Source organism: Phaseolus vulgaris, chromosome 10 (assembly GCF_000499845.2).
Source record: "Phaseolus vulgaris cultivar G19833 chromosome 10, P. vulgaris v2.0, whole genome shotgun sequence".
Classification (NCBI taxonomy): Eukaryota; Viridiplantae; Streptophyta; class Magnoliopsida; order Fabales; family Fabaceae; genus Phaseolus; species Phaseolus vulgaris.
The window spans coordinates 7717082-7732261 of NC_023750.2; the positions used below are offsets into that span (position 1 = coordinate 7717082).

Here is a 15180-nt window from a genome sequence, read left to right on the forward strand (position 1 = left end):
AATAATTCATATAAAAAACATTCACAACCCAACATTGACCATACCTCATTTGTAGAAAATGCCTCACTACATTCATGTGCCCTGTGTTCATTATCTAATGCGTTATAACTTGTTGACTGCTCCAGATCAACATCATCTAATCCATCCCACACATCAATCTCCCCTAAAACTCCCATGTATGACTTTGTTGTATCCATTCGGTTCCTGAAAAAAATGAACACTTCACTTCCGGATAAATTAATCCATAACCAAAAAAATATCAACAGTTAACTTCCGGATATATATATCCGTAAGGCAATATTATGAACTACGGATATTTGCATCCGTAAGGCAAATACTAGTTCCGAATATTTTCATCCGTAAGGCAAATATGAACTACGGATATCAGCGTCCGTAGGCAAATCCTAGTTCCGGATATTATTATCCGTATACAAAATTTTGACTTCTGGATATTAATATCCGTAGGCAGAAAATTTGAATTCTGGATTCCGATATCCGGGACCAGCTGAGCTCGAGAAAATAACCAAAAACGAACGAAAATGGATTACTTACCTCATTAACTTGCCAAACGAAGCTTACACTCAACTTAGCAACAATGAACGAAGCACAACCTTCTCTTTTGCAGCTCAAACCAAAGCTTCACACATTCATGAACTTCTTCTTCCTCACCATTCAATGTTTTCATAAATGAAAAAGACAAGGGCATTTTTGGATTTTAAAAAATGTGTCGGGTGCCAATCACAATTGATCGGGTGCAGGAAGCAATTGCCATAACATTTTTAGAAAGTTATTAGGTTTTGGGAGGCCCATATGTAGAAATTAGTGTAGGTTATTCCTCCCATGTTAGGGACTAGGGTGCGTTTGGAAGCAGAAAAAAAAAATATAATGATGTTCAATTTCTATTTTCTAAAAGTGTTTTTTAGTTTTAAGAAAATAGTTCATATACGTCACGACATGCAACAGTAGTATCGTTGAACTAAAACCACAAAAAACAGACATGGTTGATTGATTTGGATAAATAAGTGTATTCTTTTTCACTAAATTATGTGAAGTTCTTTTTAATTCATGTGTTTTTTAGTCAATTCGACCAATTTAATTGGGAATCGATTTCCTGTTTGATTTGGTTGTTCTATAGAATTGATGATTTATAAAATATGTATCAAACCAGTGGAATAATGTTAAATCTGTAAAATTATTCTAAAAATCAATCAGCACTGATAGGAAACTGGTTCACCGGAAAACTTTATATAAAAAAAGTGAACCTAAAATATTAAAATATTTTTATCCTGCGTATAGTTTGTTATTTTTAATAAAAATTGTTGTGTCTTATAAAAGTTAAGTTGGAAGATACGCTAATTTTAATGAATAATTGAATGGGTAATATTAGCCAAATCTCTAATAAAACCACTGAAAAATATATTCACCAAATGTCAAATCTCTAATTGTAACGGCGCGTAAAACAAAATAAAGAGAGCCACACACCTGCATTTCCCTCTCTTTCTCTCTCTTAATTTCCTTTTTCAGTTTTCATCTATTTTAAAATCTGATTGCACTAAACTGCAGTTGAGGAACTAAAGAACATTTTTACCCGATCAAATTTTAAACAGAGTAATTTCATTTTTATCTTAAAGATCCCTTATTCTTTGTTTTTTCTCTAAGATTTAGTCGTCAATCTTAGTGAGATCAGTAGAGAAAATTAATTCTCCCAACTTATTCTATTGTATACTAAATTTCTGATCTATTTGGATAATTTGCATTAAACCTTTATATTTTAAAATTTATCGGAGACGCTAAAATTTTAAAGATTGCGTAGAAAACAAACAATTAAGATAAGATGAGCTAAATTTAATTTTAATAACACCCTAGAATAGGATAGAAGATCTTAATATGGAAGGAACATGTATATATTGTGTTATTTGTTTATATATTATTTAAACTTTAAAATATTAGATTTTGATGGTTTAGTATTTAAGTATTTTTTTTATATTAATGTATAATGAACATGTAATGAAATTAAATTCATACATTTGAAATAATGTATGGACTGATGTTTGTATGTGTATTAAGTATTGATGCCTATGTGGTAACAGAGATCTCCGAGTTTCACTAATGATCTAAGTCTTATAGACTAAGTTCATGCACACCGTAACATATGAGATGCACGACTTAGGTTTTATTGAACTTATCACGATCATTTCTGTTGAATTCGCTAATAATCTTTGGATCAGGTGTTACGGGTCTTCCAGAAGGCGTCAAATGTTATCATGTTTGTTGAATATCCTGGATGTGTAAATCCTTGTGAGATCTATGTGATTGTTCTATGTTTGAATTTGAAGAAAATTGAAAAGTTCTGAAATTGATTCATGTAATTTAATTTGAAGAAAATTGTGAATATTATAAAAATTTTATTTTCAGTAATTTATCATTGTTTTTCTTATTGTGTTGTGAACTACAATAACTGTAATATAGACACGAGTAGATGATCATACAGGTGTAAGAGGTCCTAAAAGGCTTTAAAATGTTTTAAACTTTATATGGTAGATGTTTGTATTTTTATAAGTGGTAATCTTATAGACACGAGTAAACACATGTATTATAATAATTAGATATTATTTTTTGAGTTATTATAGTGATAAGAACAATAAAATAATATAAATAAAAATCACATATTTATTACATCAGCTATCAGATTTCTTCTATTTATTAATTTTTTTATCACAATATAAATTTATAACTCATGTTATCATGTACACAATTTTAACTCATGCTTCTCTTTAATTGAACAGTAATTTTAGGACGCGTGGCATAGTTTAAAACGTTATTTTAATCTCAGAGATAAATAATTTATCCAAACAAACCTTTAAAAATATATCTTCACGTGTCTATATATTCTGTTCTGAGCAAGTAATTTTGATTCTATTATTACATTTACGTGCAATCCTAGTTCCTCTAGATTAATGGGCATTAATTTTGTGCTTTTCTAGTTATAAAAAATCAATTGCATTCCTCCTCAATAATTACTAAATATTGAGAACAGATGACATAACATTAATTAATGTAAATTAACAATCAAACAGAATTTAAGTTCTCATTTTGAGCATTGTTTTCTTCTTTATTTGTAGTAAAATATTTTATACATTTTTCTATACAGGTCGATGTCATTTTACCCTTCAATTAAATTGACGCAAGAGACTGGATTTTAACAACTGAAAAATATCAAGCCGACCAAAATGGCAATCAAACTTAAAGAAACACAAGGTGCAATTTAACCTCAAAATTACAATAGTGGCGTATTGTATTAATATTATTTTCGGATACTGGCAAACAACCCATAAATCACAAATTCTTCTTTTCTTTTACTTTGGGTAGAACACAACATCCTCATTTACAACAAGGAAGAATGAATTTACGAAATTTAAATGACATATTCATATATAACATGCATATATACAAAAAGATGTTATGGAGAGAGATATGATATGATTCAACAATGAAATTATGTAGCTACTTGTGTTGTTCTAGGTCCTTTAGTTGTTTTTTCAAAACTGAATGTTCATACCGCATCCTTTCAAGCCTACTCTCAACCATGTACATCTCGTCTTTAAGGTGATGAATTCTTTTCTCCATCCACGCTATGTCTGAAGGATTTCTAGTCATGCCATTGTTCATCGTATTCATGAACTCTACAGGAGTGTTCATGTGTACGTGTTGAGGTCTTGCCAATAGCACAAGTATGCTAAACTGCTGCAGAGAATAAAAGGTTTTCAGTATTAGTTGACTTGGAATTATGTTGAAACATAAATCTTTAGACACGCCATACCATTAAATCCAAAATGTTACAAGATTGAAATTCAAAAAAAAAGATAAAAAAACTAGTAACCAAAGCATTAAAGACCAACAAAAATGCTTCCAGAGAAAACTTGAGAATTGAGGAGGCGGATGATTCTATTAAATCATTGTTACTCAAGAGCTGAAATACGAATTTTAGGTTCCTGAAATTCGGTTTTGTCATGTGAAAAATATAGGGCTGGAACAATTTGATTGAGCAGTCACACAACTGAAGTGACAGAATGCGAACTCAAGCAATTTGATGCCAGTAGCTGCAATTTTTTTAACACTTTTAGTTTGTAGAAACACACAAGTCTGCAAGTCCAAGAACCCTGACAGTTTTATTTACATAATGAGAAAAAAATAAATGTATCTAAAGATCAGGTTTAAAGCACACACCTGAATGAAGAAAATCAGGGCGATAATAATGACAAGAAGCAGAGAAAGATTGTTATGACTTTTCAAGGATGATCTGAGTTTTGTCATAAACTGTATAAACAATGGAACAGATGATGGTTCGGTGAAATTCCCCTGCAAGTGAGAGCCTACATCGTGGGTAGTAGTAGTAGCATCCAAGGCATTGGATGTAGGTAGTATCTTCTTTGTAATGTTACTTTGCTCCTGTGACCCTTCTGAAGATTGTCCAGTCTTAACTTCTCTATCTAAATTCATTTCACCGTTTTGACCTACAGCAACAGCAGAACCACTTTCAGAAACATTAAACTATAACTCCTCAAAAAATAGAACATTTCACTGGACATAGTGTTGTATGGAACCCAGAAGGAACTCCAAATTTTTTGAAGATAGAGAAATTTTAAAAACCAAACCTTGTTTTTCAAGATTCTTCCCCTTCAATATTTCATGTGCCTGAAATATCATACATTCTCAAATGGACATTCAAAAGAAAGCTTGCACCAGAAGCAAAACAAAATGCTTATAATAAAAACAACAGCAAAAAGACAAGAATACCATGTTCATCCATGTCGCATAAGCATCACGACATTCTTCAACTGTTGATTGTACGATTTTTCCTGTGATTGTTCATTTACATGGAATCAAAGAAATTTCAAGTTCATGAAAATGATAATAGAAAAACAAATACCAAAGAAATTCAAACTATGTTTAGGGGGAGGCAGATGATTTTATTGAACAAACTCCTGTGATTCATTATGCTAATGTCTATAACTAGGAATAAATTAGAATATCAAAATAAAAAACTTGAGAAAAATATTATCAATATTGAATATCTCTTGTTACAGACATCAGAATTTCACCCACACCTTTCCAAATAGTTTTTTTAGAAAACGCCACATTCACAAATACGCGCATAATGCAGCATTCTTTTGATTCATCCTTGTCTCTCTCTACATTCCACAGCCCCTAGTAACTCACAAAGAAACCATGCATGAGTAAAAACTGTTAATTCATAGGGAAACATAATTAATAATGAAATTACTAAACAGAGAACTAAAAGAAAACCATAAATAAAATAAAGCTCAATAATAACAACCTGATTGGGTCCCAAGTTAGGTAATGAAAAAGTAATATTTTAACTACATGATTTGATTTACTCAAAATTGAAACATTTAGAACTTGTTTAACTAATGAAGTGAAAACATAAAATGCACGTTCAGGTACCCTAATGTCTCAAGAGCATAAAATCCAACATTAAATACAATACCAGAGATTATACTGGAACAGTATCACCAAACATTAGTCAAACTCATTCAGTTAGACGTCAAGAAATGTAAAATGGAATAAAGTTTGAAACCTGCTCCCTAAAGTGACCACTATATTTAAAAATGACATAATACCAGCCCTTTGAATACCACTTTCACCACTGTCAGTAAAATGTGCAAATGATTTTCCAAAAAGCAGTGCCTAATTCTAATGTACAGTTCATTGTAGCGAACTATTGAACAAATAAGAAATTTTTTTAGGTAATTTAAAAGTCGTCCTACTGATTGCTGCTGTGTGACTAGGTGGTTACAGATTTTAATTGCAAACACAGCTTCTGTTCATGGGTAAGAGCATAAATCTAGTAAATATTATCTAAACAGATCTCCAAATATTAGGTTTTGACAGACCCAACCTGTGGGTAAAAGACTTTTGTTGTGTTCAATGAATCATTAGTGTCCCACGAATTTGGACCAGTTTCTGTGGATCAGTTCATGAAGGTTGTGAGTAAACCTTTGTTATAGCAATTGACTATCGAAGCAATTTTTTAGAGTATTCGATTAGAAAGGAAATGCTTGTATTATTAAGGACTTCCTCTTTATTTGCCGAGCGATAAGTCTGTCTGACTTCACGTTGTTGCTGTGCACACGTTTTTTCTTGGGAATCTCCCTTACAAATACTATTGGAAGTGCCAAAAAGGACATAATATACGTGGAGAAAATAGGGCATGAAAATTTGTAATTTTGAAAATAAAAGTGAAAGTAAAATGATTTTAAATTGTTAAAGAAATTTCCTAAAAAGTAGGGAGTAGATGGAAGTGCTGAACCTTTTGTGTAGATTTCAATGAACATATCGCTTACTATGTTCAGTTATAGTAAAAATACAATATTGGGTATTTCGGAAAATAGATGATATCACAGATCCTAATTGTTGGACAGTCTGGACATTCCAGACTTTCTGCCTTTCAGTATAAAGTAGGTGGGCCCATGCAATATAAACCATTCAGGTGTCTGCCCCTAAATTAACCTTGAGAGATAATTGGTTTATGATTGAAAACTTTTGTGTTGATGGTATTTCACTCCTTTTTTTTCTATTTGTTCCTCTGTTGAAGAGATATTTAGTCCTTAATCTCAATAAATTCCCCCTCCCCTCTAATAAACTTTACTTTTTTTCGAACAATGTAACCCAAGAAATATTTAATTAAAAAATTATACAGTCAAAAAATAAAATTACTTAAAAGCACATGTGCATTATAGATTTATTGTTTCAAGAAAAATTGTACCTCAACACGGAAATAATCTGCATAAGGTACATCACTGACTTCTTGAGATGTCTCTACAACCAAATGACTGATGAAATGTCAAGACAAGAACACGTTAGAAACACTTGAAGAACACGTTATTTCAATGCAGTAACTAAATTTTAGAATAAATAATACATATAAAGAACACAAGAAAATAGATAAAGGGAATAATAAAATGCACAATAGAAGCAAAAGCAATTATTTTTACTCTTCCACATAACATAATAAAAGCATCAACACTCCCAAGTCCTACCCAGGTTTTATCATCCGAGATTAGAAAAATTAAAACAAAGTAAACAAGCCGCCAACAAGCTTCTACTTGTTTGCTACTACACCGTTCCAAACTTACAATGCTTGATTTGAAACAATTAAATTGATCAATTGAATAAAAATATCCCTTCTCTCCTGTATACACCCACCTCCCAATCCCAAAAGTTCTTAAAAAGCAAGCAACTCACAGAACCCAAAAAATTCCATTTCTATCAACTGCGTAAACTCTGGCACTACCACAGCTTTATCCAGGCTACACCAAACAGTGCCAGGGACATTTTCTTCCCGCCTATCTCACCACCATTTATCATTACTTATTCTCAAAGCTTCTCCCACTTAAAGCCTGCCAATACAACAGGAAAATATGCTATTGCTACATTTCATTGCGTTATCCAACCCACCCCACAACACCCTTAAGTAAACACTGGGGACATCCATCCCCACAATTATCCTCTATCTAGCTTCCTTTTTGTTAGAAGCTCCCTGAAAACTTTACCTTAAAAAATTGCATTGAGAGCAGAAGATGAATTCATGTAAAACATAAATAGATTGAGATAAAAGAAGGTAATTGAAAAAACCTGTTCTTATAAACACGAAATTTCTGGACCTCATGGCAGCCACCAAATTTTGCTCCTGAAAAAGCAACATAGTCATGTCCACCAGCAAATAGGTAGGAGAATGGCCAACATTTTTAGCTAGCCTTGCACATTTAGTTCCAACGTTCTTCAATTAGCCTTGCACCATTTATAAAAAGGTGACCTTGTGGATATATTAGTTTTTGTTTCTAATAGCTTTATTCAAACATACATTTAGTCAATAATAACTGTGCTAATAGCTGGTTGAAAAATTTAGATGCCATGCTCAAACTTATGCCTATAAAATTAAAGAGTTCCATAACTCATGAACATGTATGTCAATGTAAATGTAAATTAGTTTACATGACTCTTGAGTAATCAACAACCTATAAATACGATGGGCTAAACTTATGTGACTCTTTTTATCAGAACTTTAGGGGGTTCTCTAAAAACAATTAGCAAACAAAATAATTCCTAAATTAATAAAATCTAAGTCAGAACAAGGAATTATACAATGTACATAAAAAATAAAGCAGCAGAAGCATACCAAGATAAATTTTTATTGGATGTTGAAATGACAGTTCACGAGCATACCCAAATTTCTCCTGAGGATGCCACGAACCACACTTAAAGTCTGAAAGCAAAAAATAAAAAGTAAAAAAATAAAAAGATAAAAAACTCATGAAACAATAATGTATGGAGAAAAACATCACTTAATTCTACTCCTTCCCTAAAACAATATTAAATGACAATGCGGATAGTAAAGAATACTAGAAATGAAAAATGTCAATTAAAATGCATAGGTTTAGAAGTTTCATGCAGGTTACCTTTATCACCACATTTTTTGTGAAAAGACTCAAGAAAATTTACAGCATCATCTGAGAAAAAGTACCTAAAGAAGTCTTCAACCTTTATCTGCAATGTGTAAAACCTAAACTTTGAGAAAATCTCACTATTTTAAAATTAAGATTTATCAAATTAACAAGCGAAAACTTAAAACGTAAAAAATAGTTCTAGTGATATTCAAGTAAGATTATACCGGAAACACTTCTTCTGCAACGCATGTAAATGCTTCATCGACTGCATATTAGAAAATAAGTCCAAAATCTCATCAGATTATATTGCACATATAAGGTGAACCAATAGCAGTATGCTACAAGATAAATGTGGTGGAAACATACATATGTGTTGGAAATATACGTAGTGTTTCTCCTTTTCACATGCATTATGCATACAATGGTTATCAAACCCTAATAGCGGCACATAGAGGCCAGCCCCAAAAAAGGTATAGCAAGATGACCACTATTCTGAATAAGATTAATCAAGCCAAATATACATATTTATAAATTCTCAAAAATAAAAGATAGAAAAGAAAAATGTATAGCTATAATTAATAAAAGAAGACAAATTCTTACTCCCGCTGCTTTAAGGAGGACGATGAAGTTTTCCAAAACAGAACATAAGACAAGAAATAGAGGGTATGTGGTAGAGAAGAATACAGATTTTGGAGTTAGACCCCAAAAAAAGTATAAACAAATACAGAAGGATGAGCAACAAAACAGAGGCAGACTAAGGGCAAAGATTTTCCTTTAGATTTTTCTTCACATTCTTTGATTTCTTGTGCAATGACCTTTTGCTCTCTGACACTCACCACACCCTCTGAGCATGTTTTATCTCCAGCAGCCGCCATGTCCTTTGATCAATTTTGCTTTCCAGCAGCCACCACATCCTCTGAGCATTCAGCAGCTGTTGTGCCATTTACTCATTTTTTTCTCTCTGGCAACCACCACATCCTCTAACCATGTTTGACAAGCTTGACTAGTATGATACATATGTTCCACCTCGAGGGGAGTCTTAAAGATATGATTTGAAAGGACAAGGCATATTAAAGATTAATTGTCACTTTGACAGAGAAAGTCGTGTCTAAGAAATATCTACTAGCTGTCATGATTTACTGTTCCACCAAGAAAAACACACCCAAAGATAAACCAAGAACACAAATTCTACTGAATAATCTCTGTATTATTGCTTCTGCACTTTACACTCAGAACATCCACAAAGGAAACGATTATTCCTTTTACACAGGACTTTCCCTGTCTACCAAACTGAATTCAAAAAATGTCACACCTTCACTAAACCGGTTCGTCTTTATTTAAAGACCACTAACCGCTACTTTACAAATCATTAACCACTACCTTACAAACCATTACTAACTGCTACTTTAAAAATCATTAACCGCTACCTTAAAAATCATTAACCGCTACCTTAAAAATCAAATAACTAACTCATGACTAACTCCTCCTCTATGTGTATCCTAACATTTACTCGGTCAGCTTCACAACCAACTGGCTGACATATTTACTAAATCTCTCAAGAGATCTTGTGTTGATGACATTTGTAACAAGCATATATGGTACATATGCTCCAGCTTAAAGGGGGGTGTTAGACATATGATTTGAATATGTTAGAAATGTTATTTGATTACACTAAATAGGGAGATATGATATGATTTGATAGGGACATATCGTACCAAATATTTCTCATTAGATATTGATTTTCTCCTTATGATTGCATCTCTTCTTCATTATAAATAAGAAAACTCATGTGTACTCAACACACAAAATTCATTATATTCCTTCTCGGTTTCTATCTTCTGAACATGGTACCATAATTCCTTTCAACACTCTTTAGCAACATCCTAGAAGCACAAGTCAAGTGGCATATTCAAAGTTTTACACGCACCCCTAAACAAATCTAGAGTAAGTAATTTTCTTCCGTCCAACTTGTATTATAAGTAATTGTCATATTGATCTTGCATACCAAATGTCAATAAAATTTTATATAAGAATATTTATGCAATCAAACAGTTAATAATACTTTCCTATAATTTGGTATTTTTGTCGAAAACTAATTTAAGACTTTGAGATTGGGTTCAAAACATGCTCTAAATTTTTATAAGCATGGGACGAAAGAAACCTTGCTTCAATTGTTTATACTGTGAGAAATTTGTCCGAAAGAAAATTATATGTTGACGCAAAATTGATTCATATTATGTGTGCATGTGTACACAAGTATGTGTATATAGGCATATAAACTGAAAACAGACTGATAAGGAAACAGAACATTCGTGCACAAACTATGCAAAATGTTGAAAATACTGGTGGAAGAAAAAGAAACAGGAAGAGAAAGGGGATGTTTATTACAGATACAATCCATAATAGTGAGGTTCATCATGTCTAGATTTGAAATTATACTGAAGAAGTTACAAAGCCAGAGAAGTAAATTTTGTAATATCTACCTCTTTTGTTCTTTAAAACTTTCATAGCTTCTTTAAATAGCTAATGTTATGATATTGTTCATTCAATTCAAGCCAAGTGTCCACAAGACAATGGCAGAGTGGCAGACTAAATTCCAAATCCATTCCACATATCAAAACCAATTGATCATTACCCAAAGTACTGAAGCAACAGCAAAGTAAAAGTGTTCCTTTTATTGATAACCCAAACACCTTTCCCACAATCACTATATCGGACATCCCTTGAACAATTTAAAACAAAATTATTGAGTTATTTCCCATTAGAACAATTTCTAAATGACTACAAATATTTTATTATTTAACATGAATCCATTATACACACACACATTTACTTATATATAACATATATATTACAAACTCACTTGATGGGGCATCAATATCCTCCTCGTTCCACTTCCAACTCTCACTTGGGGCATCATTGTTCAATTCAAGTTCAGCAACTTGTTGTACACTGCATTGCTTCTCTGAATCCCCCACCAATACAGGGACATCTCCTACAATGGATGGAGACCTTGCATCTTGGCTCCTGGTTCACATATACAAGTAAAAGCTAAATGAGTTGCACACAAAATAATCTAATTATAAAGTAAGAGCCATCACGTCATGTACATACAGGTCAGTAGAAACTGATGTACTGTCAGGTATATCAGAAATGTTGACATTTTCAACAGTTACAAATCCATTCTCTTGGCTAGTAGACTCAGACATCGACTCCTGCAGTAAAATAAATAAATGAGAGAAAGAGTACAAGAAATGCAATTTTGACCAATTAATTTGCATTATAAGATCTTATCATGTTCAAATGATGCAATTTTCCAAAGAAACTGAATACTGAAAATGATTAGTGGAACAATATTTTTCAACACATGACAGCTCGGCAATGCATTCTGTTAAAGACAGACTCGTATTCCCAGGAGGAAAAGAACAATGAAAACGATTGCAAAATCTGTGTTACGTTACTACTCTAGTTTGGCAAATATATGATGCAGTACAATTTTGTTGAATACAATGTGACAAAAAGACCAAAAGTTAAACACTCATCCAGATATTGTAGAAAACCTAAGAGAGATCATAAAATAAAAAAACAGAAGAATTAGTATTCAACATATAAAATCCTACAAGAAACTTTTCACACAATATCCTGCTGTTGATCCATTATCATCCATCAACGGATTTTACTATAGTAGAGGGGCGCCATTCCTTCCTAAAATCGACCTCATTACCAACATACAAATTTATAATGTTTGTATACTAATAAACATCTAGTATCAAGTCAGAGTTCTATAGCAAATACCTTCTGCTCCATGATTATGGCTCCATTGCCCTGTCGTGACCATCCATCATTAATAATCTTAAAAGCTTCATCCCGGGATAGGAAGGATGCAAAAAAGTGCTGCGAGATAAATAAGTGGATTAAGACATTGCAGCACAATAGAACAGAAAATACAAATAGCAAAGTAATATTAAGGACATAAATTAATCGAAATACAACTTGCATAAATGTACTCCATGTCCAACACACCTTCCTGTTTCCAGCTTGAATTTCAATGGCATTGGGAAATATCCCAGCTGTCTTTGCCCTCCTTACACAAGTGACTTCAGGTAATGGTATTACTTTCTGAAATACATTGATATTTTCAACAAGCAGAAAAAATGAAAATTAAAACCAACACTACTAGCAAAAGCTCATAATAGTTACCTAAGTGATGAAATGAGATAGTTTTCACATTAAAATTCATATTTGATTGCATCTACTAAAACTCCAACTCTTCATATAACCAAAGTATACCATGGGATATATTTTTTTATCACAAAAATAGGCAGCCAATTTGTTTTCTGAATCTTGATGATTATGTATTTTGGTATGATTGTATGTGTACATGTATGTATTAGTTATTCAGTTTAAATGTAACATATGTATGTGATTTTGAATAACTAATATGTATGTAGAAAGTGAACAACTGCCAAAATAACTTAAAGAAGAAAACTAAATTCAGCCACTCAATTTAAAAGCAGAAGCCACTTAGGTGAGCATAATTAAATTTATAAAAATTTGAGGTAGGCTCGAGTGTTTTAGGTATCCTTCCTATGACTAAAGAGAAAATTACAATAATCAACACGACAAACACAAATTACTTTAGGGGAAGTAAATACATATATATTAGACTTGCAGATAGTCAACAACATACTAGATTAAGCATATACATTGAATAACCTTGACACATATCTTATTCTTATAAACATATTATAGGTAAATTTAAATTTAATTCCTCCCATGAAGAGTTAAAAAGAATGTTTAAATGAAAAAGATAATTGCGTTAAGAACTTTACCTTTGTCTCGTATCCAAATATGTTTGAGTAGAAACAAATGAAGTTCACAAATAGATACATATGACCCTACAACAAGCAATTAATAAATCATTAGGAAAACAAATGAAAATGATATTTGCTCAAACCATAGATACATTTTAACTTATTTTCAACCAAGCAAAATAAAGTAGAATTCTTCAAATTGAAGGGATAATGCACAGTATTTGTGAGTTAATACCAAAAAATTACCTGAATAAGTAAGTTTTCCTGGATGGCACAATTAAAATCTTCAATAAGGACCTAAAGAAAATAAGAACATATAAGAAGTCAATAAAACAAATGGGCAATCAAATTGCAGTAAGTTCTCAAGTAAGAACTCCAAAAACTAAACAATGAGCAAATGTGGAAGACATAGAGATTGCCAACTATTTCATTCTAAGATGATGATCACTAAACCAACTAACAAACCACAAAACTATACATTAGATATCTACATTAAAGGTGGAGCATCACTCACTTCCTCAGGGGGAAGATGGAACAATTGACGATACTCTTCACTCTTCAATACGTCCGGAGTCTGAAACTAAAAACAAATAGTGATCGATAACATATCGAACTTCAAACAAGATATATATTTCAGTTAAATGTGACAAATAATAGAAGATTCCAGAGAGCAAAGCCATGCTGTAACATCAAAAGCCACAATTCATAGTTTCACAGAAGCCGCGACAACAAATTGACCTATTTCAAACGATGCCACACTCAAGCTAAAGTACACATCAATTTTCAATTAAGTGAAGTGTGTCGAAATTAGAAGATTCCAGAGAGCAAAGGCATCCTATAAAATCAAAAGCCAGAATTCATAGGTCTCACCGAAGCCGCAACAACAATTGAAGTATCATTGCAAAACAGTTCCACATTCCAGCTAACCGAAACTTCATTTAAGTTTCAATTAAGTGCAATATAAATTCCAGTTAAATGTGTCAAAAATTAGAAGATTCCAGAGAGCAAAGTCATATCCTACAGCATCAAAATCCACGAATCATAGGTTTCGCTATCTGTTTCGAGCAACTCCACACTCGAGCTAAACGACACTTCAATTAAGTCTCGGTCAAGTGAAGAAAAACGACACATCACAGCATCAATTTGAAGAATCGCAAATGCAGCAAGCACGGAATCGAAAGCGACGCAGATTACAAGAGCGAGCAAGCGGAGTACCTGAAGTTCATTATCGGATAAGTTGTTCATCGAGGAATTGGACGAATCGCTCCGATCACCGACGTCGGGGGAGGACGACGGCGAAGGATCCACCGACCGCGACGGTGGTTCGCTCCTCGAGGCGTCGGCAACAACCGTGGAGGCCATCGAAGAGCGAAAGAGAAAGAGAGAGATAAAAGAACGGTAGATCTGAAGAGGGAGCCGGTGGTTGGGGGGCTTTACACGGTTTTAAGTAACGGCGACGGTACGGCAGAAGCGTCGTTAAATTACCGTTTTGTTTTGTATGATTTGATTTGAGAGTCTTGCGTTGGTTATGGTTTGGGAGAAGGGTTGAACTATTAGTCAACGTCGGTGCACTGATAAAAAAAGGTCAATTCTCTAACGCTGTGGCAATGTTGACAACTTGCGACACGTGATTTTTCTTCTCTTATGCATTTGCCATCTGTAGTGAGAAATAAGCTAGTTAAAAAGGAAAAAAAATTAAGAAATAGAATATAAATTAATGTTAAAGTTGTTAAAAATACATTAAGCTTTTAGAAATTATTAATATTTGTAGCTGTTATTTGTCAGATGTAATTTAAGCCTAAACCAAAATTACTAATGAAATCAAAGAAGAAAGCCTTTATTAAAGGTAGAGAATAAATATTGTACTTGATATTTCTGTTTATTTTAAAAGTATATTT

At 32.7% G+C, this 15180-nt stretch overlaps 2 protein-coding genes across 5 annotated transcripts in view; both read right to left on the reverse strand.

The window, feature by feature from the left end:
* LOC137813628 (protein FAR1-RELATED SEQUENCE 6-like) overlaps positions 1-197 on the reverse strand; it is a 12683-nt gene extending 12486 nt beyond the window's left edge. Inside the window, exon 1 of the mRNA XM_068615981.1 lies at positions 45-197. Coding sequence (XP_068472082.1) covers positions 45-197 — 153 coding nt within the window. The remainder of the gene's footprint in view (positions 1-44) is intronic.
* A 3067-nt stretch (positions 198-3264) lies between these two features.
* LOC137818192 (protein VASCULAR ASSOCIATED DEATH 1, chloroplastic) lies at positions 3265-14937 on the reverse strand. Of its 4 annotated transcripts, none has more exons than XM_068621464.1 (18): positions 14498-14937; positions 13797-13862; positions 13529-13579; positions 13301-13366; positions 12492-12587; positions 12264-12362; positions 11583-11683; positions 11332-11495; positions 8693-8733; positions 8481-8568; positions 8201-8287; positions 7657-7711; positions 6788-6854; positions 5109-5208; positions 4798-4859; positions 4656-4695; positions 4228-4514; positions 3265-3741 (listed from the first exon to the last, which is right to left on the reverse strand). In XM_068621464.1, exons 1-18 carry the CDS (start codon positions 14642-14644, stop codon positions 3505-3507), a joined length of 1854 nt encoding a protein of 617 aa, XP_068477565.1. In that variant the 5' UTR covers positions 14645-14937; the 3' UTR covers positions 3265-3504. The 4 variants fall into 4 exon arrangements, with proteins under 4 accessions (XP_068477565.1, XP_068477564.1, XP_068477568.1 ...); XM_068621463.1 differs by having other exon boundaries at positions 3265-3744; XM_068621467.1 differs by having other exon boundaries at positions 13797-13856; positions 14498-14924.
* Between the last annotated feature and the right edge of the window lie 243 nt (positions 14938-15180).